This window comes from Rana temporaria, chromosome 13 (genome assembly GCF_905171775.1).
Source record: "Rana temporaria chromosome 13, aRanTem1.1, whole genome shotgun sequence".
Classification (NCBI taxonomy): domain Eukaryota; kingdom Metazoa; phylum Chordata; class Amphibia; order Anura; family Ranidae; genus Rana; species Rana temporaria.
In genome coordinates this window covers 76,923,677-76,936,608 of record NC_053501.1, presented here as the reverse complement: position 1 = coordinate 76,936,608, position 12,932 = coordinate 76,923,677, and the positions used below count along the sequence as shown (strand labels likewise).

Sequence of the window (12,932 nt, the reverse complement as noted above, 5' to 3'; positions counted from 1 at the left end):
TCTGGATATGGAAATTCAACAAGAAGACAACAGAATTGTAATAGAATGTATAAATAACTGACTCCATTTTAAGTAGAAATTAACTTTTGAATATATGTGTTTTGACATAATTAGCTTAACCACTTAAGCCCCGGACCAAAATACAGGTAAAGGACCAGGCCCCTTTTTGCGATTCAGCACTGCGTCGCTTTAACTGACAATTGCGCTGTCGTGCGACGTGGCTCCCAAACAAAATTAGCGTCCTTTTTTTAACACAAATAGAGCTTTCTTTTGGTGGTATTTGATCACCTCTGCGGTTTTTATTTTTTGTGCTATAAACAAAAATAGAGCGACAATTTTGAAAAAAATTCAATATTTTTTACTTTTTGCTACAATAAATATCCCCCAAAAATATATAAAACATATTTTTTTCCTCAGTTTAGGCCGATACGTATTCTTCTACATATTTTTGGTAAAAAAAATCGCAATAAGCGTTTATCGGTTGGTTTGCGCAAAATTTATAGCGTTTACAAAATAGGGGATAGTTTTATTGCATTTTTATTCATTTTTTTTTTACTACTAATGGCGGCGATCAGCAAATTTTTTCGTGACTGCGACATTATGGCGGACACTTCGGACAATTTTGACACATTTTTGGGACCATTGTCATTTTCACAGCAAAAAATGCATTTAAAATGCATTGTTTATTGTGGAAATGACAGTTGCAGTTTGGGAGTTAACCACAGGGGGCGCTGAAGGGGTTATGTTTCACCTAGTGTGTGTTTACAACTGTAGGGGGGTGTGGCTGTAGGAGTGACGTCATTGATTGTGTCTCCCTATAAAGGGGATGACACGATCGATGCAGCTGCCACAGTGAAGCACGGGGAAGCCGTGTTTACACGCGGCTCTCCCCGTTTTTCCGTTCCGGGGACCGATCGCGGGACCCCAGCGGCGATCGGGTCCGCGGGTCCCGCGGTCCCGGAGCTTCGGACCGTGTCGCGGGCGCGCGCCCGCGACCCACGACTGGGTAGATGTACAGGACGTGACGGTACGTCCATCTGCCCAGCCGTGCCATTCTGCCGACGTATATGTACAGGCGACGGTCCTTAAGTGGTTAACTGACAGTTTGCATAGAAACACACCCTGCAAGTCATTTTGGTTAAGCTGATTCATGAAGCAGCCTGTTGTGTAAGCAAAATTATTAGCTAGTATTTGTTAACCAAGTCAGCAAGTTTAAATCATGATAAGAAACTACGGAGTTTGTATAAACTTTTCAGAAACGTATGCATTAAGACATAGCCCCTCCTATCTTTTTTTTGCATTAAAGGAGTTGTAAAGGAAAAAAAAAATTGGCTAAAATTAATGTCTGCAAGGTAGACAGACAGAATAGTGTAATGATTCTGTTAAAAAACGAGTAAATACATATTAAATTCCTTCATCTATATCACCTCCGGCGTTCTAGTTTCTTTTCTCTCATTCACTTCCTGGTTTGCGGCGCTCCTTCATGTGAGAATTTCCCAGTATGCATTGCGGCACGCCCAGTAATTCACACCTCCTTGAAGTCTCTAACACGTAGAGAGCGTCCTGCCGCACAGATGTAGTTCCCAGGAGGGGGCGAGCACGTCACTGACCACCGCAGTAAAGCCTCCATTAACGGTGGTGAGTTACAATCAGACAAGCAGGAAGTGAACAGAACAGAGAAGAAATAGAGCAACTTCTGAGCAAAAACGAACAATGAGAAAGTGAAAAGAGGAATGTCTGCAAGTAAAGGATGCTTATTATGAAAAAAAAATCCTTTACAACCCCTTCAAGGCCACAGTGGTACTGAATAAAGGGAGAGATCTAATGAACACACAAGTCAGTTTCCCTGTGTCATTTGTCTCTCTGGGATCCGGGCATCACTGAAAGTTATCTTGCATTACCTGAAGTAAACCTGGCTGTTTCAGATGTTGGCAGCGGTGAGATGACATAATCACCTTGGGTAAGAAGGGTCTTTTTGTCTTTTAGACAGACTGTTTTCTCTTGCCTTAGCTCTGATTTAAATTTCATCCTGAACTAAATTTACCGGTATGTAGAAGAGGGATGCGAACCACGCCTTGGTGTATAGGGGATTTTTGGGAAATCCGCCTTTGAAAGTACCTCTGAGAAGGTCCTTGGAATGGAAGCATTTTGGGAACGCTATAGAAAAGTGTACACGACAGTCCTTTTGGGAAGGAGCTGAAATGGTTAATGATGATTATACTTCGGTGACCCAGCCTACTAGAAGTATTAAGATAATTTGTTGCGTAGATACACTGACTGTAAGGTAGGACAGTCAAAGTGGTCTACAGTATTCGAAATTTCCCTTGCTTATATCCAAATATCGTAAAAGTACTTTTGTATGTATGTTTATAAATGTTGTCGCTGTGGTGCAGATGGGACAAAGGGGATTTAGCTATGCTATACTAGCCAAGGTTTTAAGCAGTTTTAAAAAAAACTTAAATGTTTTACTCGTTTTATAAAAATTTATAAAAATTATTAGTTAAGGGAAATCTGTTGTTCGTATAGGGAATTCTCTTCCATCTGCTCAGAGAAATGCTTACGTTTTATGTGTTTGTTGGTTGTTGTCTTGGAATTCAAATTTAGAGTATACGTTTTTTTTTCTTCTGAATGGATTCCACTTGTCTGTATTCATTTTTAAGAAATTTTGGCCAATACTCCTCAAAGATAAGGATTTACATTCTACATACAGGGCCCCAGGATTGAGGAATAGAATAGCTTGACATGTGCCAGATCGTCCTGGGAAACCTTCTACGTTCCTGGACAGATCTAGATTTCACTTTCTGCACTAGATGCAAAGCCTGCAGAATCACTAGGAAACCAGGAGCCCCTAAAAAAAAAAAATCTAATTTTCAGTCCATGGTTACCAAGGAAAACTTTAAAATTAAACCTCTGATTACATGCTATTCAGATCATGTCACATATGTTCTGGAGTGTCCGTGTTTCCTCCATTAGGTAGGTCGAACAACTAGACAACTTAGAATTAGAATCAATGAACACCTTAAAAACATTAAAAAAGGATATCCAAATCATAGTGTTTCCAGACATTTCAAACCTTACCACAATAGTAATTCTGCTTTATGTAAGTTTTAAGGTGTAGATAAGGTTTCCTGACACTGGGGAATGCATATGAAGAGAAAAATCTCTCAAAATGAAATCAAGTGGCTGTATAAATTGCATACTATGCAGCCACATGGCATGAACATTGAGCTAGACTTGAATTGTTTTCTGTCCAATGACTAATTAACATGTGTGTTACCTTCCAGTGTTTGGTTTTTCCACTATAGTTGTTGATCTTTTTAATAAATGATTTTTCCAATTATGCTACTAACCTATGATAACGGAGGGTGTCTTTGGCTGTTTTTGGCTAAAGATAGGCTGTAGTTAATGCATATTTAATTAATGCTTGACTCTAATATTTTTATCACTCATTTCTATTTTATACTATGCATTGGTGTCGGGTGGGAACACAGCGATATGCTCTTACGGGTATATTTATATAATTTTTTCCTTTAGCGCATAATTTTGTGTACCGGATTATCCTTATTTATGTGTGCATTGTGCATTTGTAATTTTTTAGTAAAGCTGTTGGTGCCTTGATTTCTTGAAATGTAAACCGGCACCATGGCTGCATATTATATGTTGTTTCAGCTTTAAAGAAACCAATCCCTTTTGCCTATAAATAATGTGACTATCAGTGACCAGGTACGCCCATGAAGACGTAATCTACGAAACGTACGTCGGCGGTGGTACCTGGTCACGTTATCCTACGCCACTTCTGGTCTCTCTGGTTGCTGCTAACGGCCGGTGGAATGCATGCTATCGACGGAGGTGGACGTGAGGTTGATCCTCAGACAAGCCAGCAGCCCCAGTGGCGATTAGGCACTTCTTAATGTAAGGAGCCATTTGGCTTTTGTTTTTTTATGCTTTTATCCCATTAAATCAGTATTACGCTATGGATGTCTTCCATTCTCTTTATATATCCTGCCTTTAACTGCGAGGAAGAGGTTCAACATATTGCTCCTGTCACAACCATATGCAAGCAGGCATTATCCTGCCAAAGCGATATCTGACTTCCTTTTTAATTAAAGAAGTCAGATATATCTGGTAAGCAGATTATTTATCTTCAGCACTTTGGGTGTCGCTTCTTAAGTTGTCTGGTGAAGGAATATCTATTTGTTTGGTGCAATTATATCATCACGCAGCAAGATTTATCCACACTTGAACTATATGAACTAACATTTTCTGTTGGGACAAATTACACTGGATTTCTGTCACTGGTTTTTCATGAACTTTAAGATTTTTTGTTGGGACTGATATGTTTATTCCTTAAGGAATTTTTATTTCATTATGCTTAATTTAGCACATTATATCACGTATGTCAATGATACACCACTGGTTTTCTAACACTTTATATTATGAACTAGTAAATAGCGCCCCCTATCTCACTTTACAATTATTCAGGTGATTCTTACTTATCTAAGGGGAGCAGCACTTTTTTTATTTAACTTAACCACTTCAGCCCCAGAAGAATTTACCCCCTTCCTTACCAGAGCACATTTTGCGATTCGGCACTGCTTTGCTTTAACTGACAATTACGCAGTCGTGCGACGTGGTTCCCAAACAAAATTGACATCCTTTTTTTTTTTTACCACAAACAGAGCTTTCTTTTGGTGGTATTTGATCACCTCTGTGGTTTTTATTTTTTGAGCTATAAACAAAAATATGACAATTTTGAAAAAATGCAATATGTTTTACTTTTTGCTATAATAAATATCCCCCAAAAATGAAAAAAAAAAAATTCCACAGTTTAGGCCGATACGTATTCTTCTACATATTTTTGGTAAAAAAAAATCACAATAAGCGTATATTGATTGGTTTGCGCAAAAGTTATAGCGTCTACAAAATAGGGGATATATTTATTGCATTTTTTTTTTTACTAGAAATGGCAGCGATCTGCTATTTTTATTGTGACCGTGACATTGCGACAGACATATCAGACACTTTTGACACATTTTTGGGACCATTCACATTTATACAGCGATTAGTGCTACTGTATAAAACTGCACTGATTACTGTATAAATGTGACTGGCAGGGAAGGGGTTAACACTAGGGGGCGCTGAAGGTGTTAAATATGTTCCCTGGGATTGATTCTAACTGTAGGGGGAGGGAACTCACAAGGGGAGGAGACCGATCTGTGTTCCTCTGTACTGGGAACACACATCGGTCTCCTCACCTCTGGCAGAACATGGATCTGTGTGTTTACACACACAGATCCACAGTCCTGCTGTGATTGCGGGCAATCGCGGGTGCCCGGTGGACATCGCAGCTGCCGGGCACTCGCACCGGGTCCCGAGCAATTCAACGGATGTGCCCCCTAGACAGCCGGGAAGCCCAGGAAATCCCATCTGTGGACATCATTTGACGATGGGTGGGTAGGAAAGTGGTAAAAATAACTTTGAATTTGTTTGGCTTGGAGGATTACTACATCATTCATCTGATTATTGCACGGAGGAATTTATTAGTCACTATTTAATTATTTATATTATTTATAGTTCAGATGTGTATTAACACCACTGAGCCAGATTAGGAGGTTGAGATTAGTGCACTATTGTTTTTTTAATATTATCTTTGTATGGTGTCTGAACACTATTTTGAATGTTTGCAGCTGGATTCATTTATTTATCTTCTATTCTTGCCATATTTGGATATTCATACTAGCGTTTGAGTACATTTATTCTCTATTGTATTGAACGTTGTTGCTTTGCTATTGTTCCACTTTTACTCCCACTGTCGGAGCTCAGTACTATATTTGGATTAGGGTAGCCAGAGACATTAGCAGGTCCTCTTTTGCCGTTCGGAGTTTACAGTTCTTCAAGTTATGGGTATCCCATGTACCCCAAAATGTAACATAACATTATTTGTGGTGTACAAATGACCTTAACATCAGACAACATTTTTTATAGGTGAATATTTCTGGGAACTTAGCCATGGAAAACTGCCAATGGCACCAAAAAAAAAATACCCACAGCTGATATCGTCTAAATGGAAAGAGCTCCCAGCTTCCATTGATGCTGCCATAAGGATGCAAAACCCAGTTGCCAATCAAGATGGAAAAATCTTCTTTTTCAAGGTATTCATTTAATAAAAGTGCTACATTTTAATTTGCTGGCTAATTTACAATGGCAATGACCACTTTTAACCAGGTCTCAAAAAACCTTTGATGGAGCAATGAACCCCAATGATATTCTAAAGTGTAGCAATCTGACAGTTTAATCTCAATTTCAATGTAAAATTCCATTGAAATTAATCAAATGACGAATCCACTATTTTTGATCAACCACTGGGCAATCAAGTTGAACAAACACTAATTGAGGCTAGGTTAACACATGTCCAGTGTCAATTCCCCATCTGTTTTCACTGTGAATTTCCAAAGCAGCTCTTCAGCTGCAACTTCCACATATAGTTCAGATGTGAAATGACTTATCAGCTGTTGGTTATCCGCTGACAGCTGGATGCAAACCAAAGAATAGTGGGCAATGGTGACGTGGCAAAATTGGTTGTATGCAGAGCACACCACCATTCTGCCTTGTGCTATAAGCACATACTTCATCTAAGTGAAAAAATCCATCTTTAAGCTAAAAGTTTCACTCACCATTCATTCGATCTGCCATTCATTCAAGTCAAGAGACCACCAGTCTGTTCTCATCATAGCTCCCAGCAATCACTGGTTTGCCGACGCCCACACAGCGTCGTTTTATTATAACAAAAGCTTTCACAAACCACAGCTGATTGGAGGAGTTCACAGCGTGTGACCATAGGAAGTGATGTCACAGCATGTGACCTCCTCCATGGGAAGTCAGGACACAGCATGGGGGCTCCACACAGCAAATGACCATATATGGATGTGACAATATATGATAACCCTTCCGACAGGGATATTTAGATACATACAATACATGAATACAATATAATAATGATACAGTAATAATTCAACAACAATACGATACAGTAATAATTCAATAACAATACGATACAGTAATAATACAATAACCAATGAACACCTGATGAGGGGAGCTTATCTGCAGGTGTATGCTCACGTCACAATACAGTGTTGACTAGGCACCGAGAGATGCCAAGAGCATACATTCGCTAAACCAACAATGCGTTGCACTGTGGACGCATCCCACAGGCGAATATCTGTGCATCACACAGGGGCCCTTCCACCGACCGACAACCCCATTCCGCAAACACCCTTCTCCAAATCAGGAAGTTTATCTCAACCAGTCTCAGTCCGCCCCAGTCAGCTCTTTAGAGCGGGCTGCAGGAGAACCAACAATGGGTGACACTATGACAATACATATTAAATACATCTTCATAAAATTCCCACAACAATGGAAAAAAAAAATGGTATATCCTCCTATTATATGGTTTTGGAAAAATTTAAGGGAGAGACAGTACATTCAGATTGTATATCATATGGCCACATTTAAACACCTAAAATTACCTACTTGACCTTTAAGTGTCATTAGTTACACCAAATACATATGTGTCACTGGAAAAACAAGCCAAAAAACATGTGCTCCCACTACTCTAGGGGTGAGTTGGGTCTGAAAGTGAAAATGGTTTACACAAGAACACAAGAACAATGGGGCTCTATTCACATCTGTGTGTTTCCAAATGCATGGCAACCACACAGAAAGTGTGCACTTTGCCAATGCGTTTCAGAAACGCTGCAAATGTGCATTGTGCCTGTGTTGTCATTACATGTTACAGGCACCTCAAGTACAGCAAACGCATCAAAAACTGTGGTAATGCACCATGCTCTGCTTCAAAAAAAGTTTTGGAGCTTCTCTGGTGTGATTGTTGCGTCTAGGGCAGCCCATTTAAGTGAATGGGCTGCCTTATGTGTGACGAGTAAAAACGCTCCAAAATGAACGCATTCGGGAATGTAAGTTTTCGCTACGTGGAGATGTGACTGATGCATGACAACTAAAGCCCTGTACACACGATCAGTCCATCTGATGACCGATGAAGCTGACTGATGGTCTGATGTGCCTACACACCATAGGTTAAATAACCGATCGGGTCAGAACGCGGTGACGTAAAACAGTACGACGTGCTGAAAAAAACTAAGTTCAATGCTTCCAAGCATGCGTCGACTTGATTCTGAGCATGCGTGGATTTTTAACCGATGCTTTTGCATACTAACCATCGATTTTGACCTATCGGTTAGGCGTCCATCGGTTCAATTTTAAAGCAAGTTCTAAATTTTTTGACCGAAGGATAACTGACCGATGGGGCCCACACACGGTCGGTTTGGTCCGATGAAAAGGTCCTTCAGTCTGTTTTCATCGGTTTTGACCAACCGTGTGTATGCGGCCTAAGTGTCTCCATCCACTCCCTCATATGCTATATATACTTGTATAAAGATGTCCACACACTAAGCAGCTGATTGTACAATCTCTGTACAATTTCCTTTAGATTTACCACAACTATGGAATAGGTGGACACACCTGAACTATCCATTCAATTTGTATCAAATCAGACAGACCCTGGTACTACATAGCTGATTGTAGATCTAAAGGAGATTATACGATCAGATTGTATAGGAAGTGGGTGGAAGGTAGTATTATGAGGGAGTCGAGTGGTGAACACACCCTATCACACCCTCTTCTCTGATGCAACAAGGAAGTGATGAAATCTGAATTTTTTTTTAAAAATACAAAAAATCTGACAAGATTTTAAACCTTCTGTGGCTAAGGCAAGTAAAAGAAAAGCACATTGGGATGGCTGGGCCAGGGATGGCATTGGAAAATGCTTATGAAAAGTGAAATTCTGCCCAAAAAGATGAACTTATCCTTTAGGAGAACCCCACACCCAAAAAAAATGGTGTGGGGGTCCTCCCAAAATCCATATCAAACTTGCACATTCAGTCTGGAAAGGACAGGCACGAGCAAGCGCCCCCCCCCCCCCCGAACCATACCAGGCCACATGCCCTTAACATGGAGGGGTGCTTTGGTGCAGAGGGGCTCTGCCCCCATGTTGATGGGGACAAGGGCCTCTTCCCCACAAACTTGGTCAGTGATTGTGGGGGTCTGCAGGTAGGGGGCTTACCTCCCCCATGTGAATGAGTAGGGTGTACATTGTACCCCTACTCATTCACCAAACAAAGTGTCACAAAGAAATAAAAACACAGGCAGTTTTTGGCATTATCCTTTAAGAAAAACAAAAACAATGCCTTCTTGAAATAGATCCAGTGTCAATCACGATGAACTCTGCCGCCACCCCCCAAAAAAAAGAAAAAAAGATCTGCTCCTGCCTTCTTCTCGCTCTGCCATCTGACAGTTCTTAAATAGCTAAGGGGCGGGCCCCCATGACATAACTGGGCCACCCGGACCATTTATATCATTGACCCAGCCTGCACCGGTGGATGTCATAAGGGTGGGGTCACCTAGTGATGTAGCCGGGTGGCCCACGTCCCTTAGCTGTTTAAGAACAGTCAGACGGTGGAGCATACAGACGGCGGGAGCCAGCGAAGGGTGCCAGGTCGGCGGCGTTCGTTTTTGACACTGCATCTATACTGGGGAGATGTTTTTTGTTTTTTAATAAAGTAATTTTAAAAAACTGTCTGTTTTTATATATTTTTGACACTTTTTTTTGGTGAATGAATAGGGGTGCAGTGTACCCTATACCCATTCACATGGGGAGGGCAGGATCTGGGGGCCCCTTTTTTAAAGGGGGCTTCCAGGTTCCAAAAAGCCCCCTGTCCACAGACCCCCCACAACCACCAGCAAGGGTTGTGTGAAAGGGCCCTTTCCCCCACTCCCCCTGCCCAAAAGCACCCCTCCATGTTGAGGGCATGTGGCCTATTATGGTTCAGGGGGGGGCACTCACTCCTCCACCCTTTCCTGCATGCTCGGATAAGGGTCTGGAATGGATTTTGGGGAGGATCCCACACAGTTTTTTATTTATTTTTTTGGCGTGGAGTTCACAATAAAATTCATACCAGACCCGAAGTGCCCTATTTTTATTCAGTTGTATTCCAAACTGAGGACATGTGCGACTCAGATGTGTTCCCATAGAAAGCAATGAGCCTGGAATTTACATCTGAATCACACTGCAGTGCTCAGAAAATGCATAGGATTATTTTCAAATTCTCACTGAAATCGCACTGCTGCTGCACCACAGATATGTGAACCGGCTCCATAGAAAGCTGGTTTGGTTCACATGTCATACAAATCTGATGTGGTTTAAAGCGCATCTAATTTGCATATATGTGAACGGAGCCTGAATGTGGCACAAAATCTGATTTACATCAGACTGCTTAAAGGAAAATAACAAAACAAACATACTGTACCTGCTGCAGCATTGGAGCAATACTGCAGCTGTCCATTGCCAGCTCTAAGCCCGAGAACTGAGCCATTACGTAACAGCTGACTGTCAGTCACCACTGCTCTGCCCCTCTAGTGCTCACTGGAATGCTGGGCAGTAAGGGGAGGGGAGTGGCTGACTCAGGCTCTGACATTTACTTCCAATCAGATTAAGTCTGGCTGCAGTCATTTTAACTGTGGGCAGATGATGCTGCCTGTCAGTCACTGTCAGTCACCACTGCTCTGCCCCTCTAGTGCTCACTGGAATGCTGGGCAGTAAGGGGAGGGGAGTGGCTGACTCAGGCTCTGACATTTACTTCCAATCAGATTAAGTCTGGCTGCAGTCATTTTAACTGTGGGCAGATGATGCTGCTGCCTGTTCACTTCCTGTATTTATGCAGACATGCAGAGGCACACCTCCAGCTCTTATGCTGCGTACACACGATAATTTTTCAGCATGAAAAAACGTTGTTTTTATTTTTTTTTTTTTTTTATTTTTTTTTTTTAGCTTTTTTTCAAAGCTAAGTTTTGTTCATCTTGTGTTACTGTTTTTTTTTTGTACTCGAGAGAGGAGCCGGACTGCAGGAGTTGGGAGTAGGCAGGCCTCCCCCAGAGGCAATCTGCCACCTTTCTCCATGCCCCGGGTGGCAATGGCGGGTGTGTGAGGGGGTCCTCCCACACAGCCCGCCCTACCTGCTCCGCTTTGAAGCCCAACGGGGCAGAGGGACTCCCTATAAGGGAGTGAGAGGATTAGCCCGCTCAACCAGCCCCATTAGTCCTTCGCCTCTCTTTTAGAGACCGCGTGGTCAATGTGAGTGTGTTAACCCAATTTAGAGTGCGTGTGTAGGTGTGGTGGTTTTTGTGGGAGGGGGGTGGGCGTACTAAGCGCAGGCTTACCTCGCATAGCACACCCACCGGGAGCCGGGCTGAGACCACCAAACTCAATTCACATGAAGCCGAGACCGGGATCCGAACCTCTAGCTGCAGAGGTGAATGGCTTGTCAGCGCAGTGCCAATCGCGTTGAGCCACCACAGCTCCCGAAAAACATTGTTTTTATAAAACGTCATTTAAAATGATCGTGTGTGGGCTGCACATCGTTTTTCAGGTTCTGAAAAACGACTAATTTTTTTTACGAACATGCTGCATTTTTAAACAATGTCGTTTTAAACAATGTCGTTTTTCGGGTTGTAAAAAATGATCGCGTGTGGGCTAAAACGACGTTAAAAACCCGCGCATGCTCAGAGGCAAGTTATGAGACAGGAGCGCTCGTTCTGGTAAAACTACCGTTCATAATGAAGTAAGCACATTCATCACGCTGTAACAGACAAAAAAGCGCGAATCATCTTTTACTAACACGGAATCAGCTAAAACAGCTCAAAGGCGAATGGAACTTCCCCTTTAAAGTGCCGTTGTACGTGTTGTACATCACCGCGCTTTGCTAGATCAATTTTTAAAAACGATGGTGTGTGGGCAATGTTGTTTTAATGATAAAGTTGGGAAAACTTCGTTTTTTAGACATGCTGAAAAACAACGTTTTCTTTCATGCTGAAAAATGATCGTGTGTAAGTGGCATAAAGCTCTCAATGGCCCCACTTATGACTCATCCCCCCTCCCTTCCTGGCAAACTCTCACAAGAGTGAGAGAGAGAGCTGTGCAGGGCCAGATTAAGAACATCATGGGCCTGGTGCTGAGGATTTTGGTGGGGCCTTTTAGGCTGCATTCACACCTCCGCGACAAGTAACGCCGCGTACGCGGCGTATTTTGCCGCGAATAGTGTAACTTTTTTTTTACAAATCCTTCCTATTGCTTTGTATGGCCGAACGCCAATGCCGCCTGAAAAAAAAGGTCCAGGACTTTTTTTCATGCCGCAGGTGTACGACGTCTATGAGATGTGAACCATCTCATAGACAGCAATGGGAATTCTCCCCTCCAGCGGCACGAGCGGCCGGCGTCGGGCGTTTTGTCGCGGAGGTGTGAATGGGGTGTAATAAATAAATGCGTGGGAATTACATGAACGCAGCCCAGCCAAGGCAAGTGACCAAAAGCACAGAACCCAGAAGGAAGACCGGGTGAAGATGGAAGCGCCCGGGCCCCGCCTGATTCATCGCAGCACTGGAGGGCTCAGTCTGAAAATTGAAGTGTACACTAATGTGCTAATATGCTGTGCATACTTGTACGTTGTGGCATAACCTACCCCAGGGCCTCTAAAAAGTAGTAATGTCAGGAAAGTTTACTACCGCTTTATTATCACAGGATCCCAGGAGCCTCTCATGGGGCCCCCTACTGACCCGGTGGACGGTGGCCCTTGGGCAGTGCCTAAGTGCACAGTTGCCAACATTTAAAAAATATTTTCAGGGCCACTTTTTTATATAAGTGCTATATTTAGAGTAGCTGAGATCCCCGATGTTCCTCTATACATCATAGTAGTAATCACAAAATTAAATGAGTACTAATAATGGGGCAGAACAAATATGAGAACTGATATTTCCTTTAGTTGAACTAACAAAAGTGTGTCCATTCTAGAGCTGGTAACATTGAG

The 12,932-nt window shown here is 42.3% G+C and overlaps 1 protein-coding gene across 1 annotated transcript in view; it reads left to right on the top strand.

Moving 5' to 3' along the window:
• LOC120921206 (matrix metalloproteinase-18-like) overlaps positions 1–12,932 on the top strand; it is an 85,221-nt gene that overhangs the window by 59,909 nt on the left and 12,380 nt on the right. Inside the window, exon 6 of the mRNA XM_040333929.1 lies at positions 5,986–6,152. Coding sequence (XP_040189863.1) covers positions 5,986–6,152 — 167 coding nt within the window. The remainder of the gene's footprint in view (positions 1–5,985; positions 6,153–12,932) is intronic.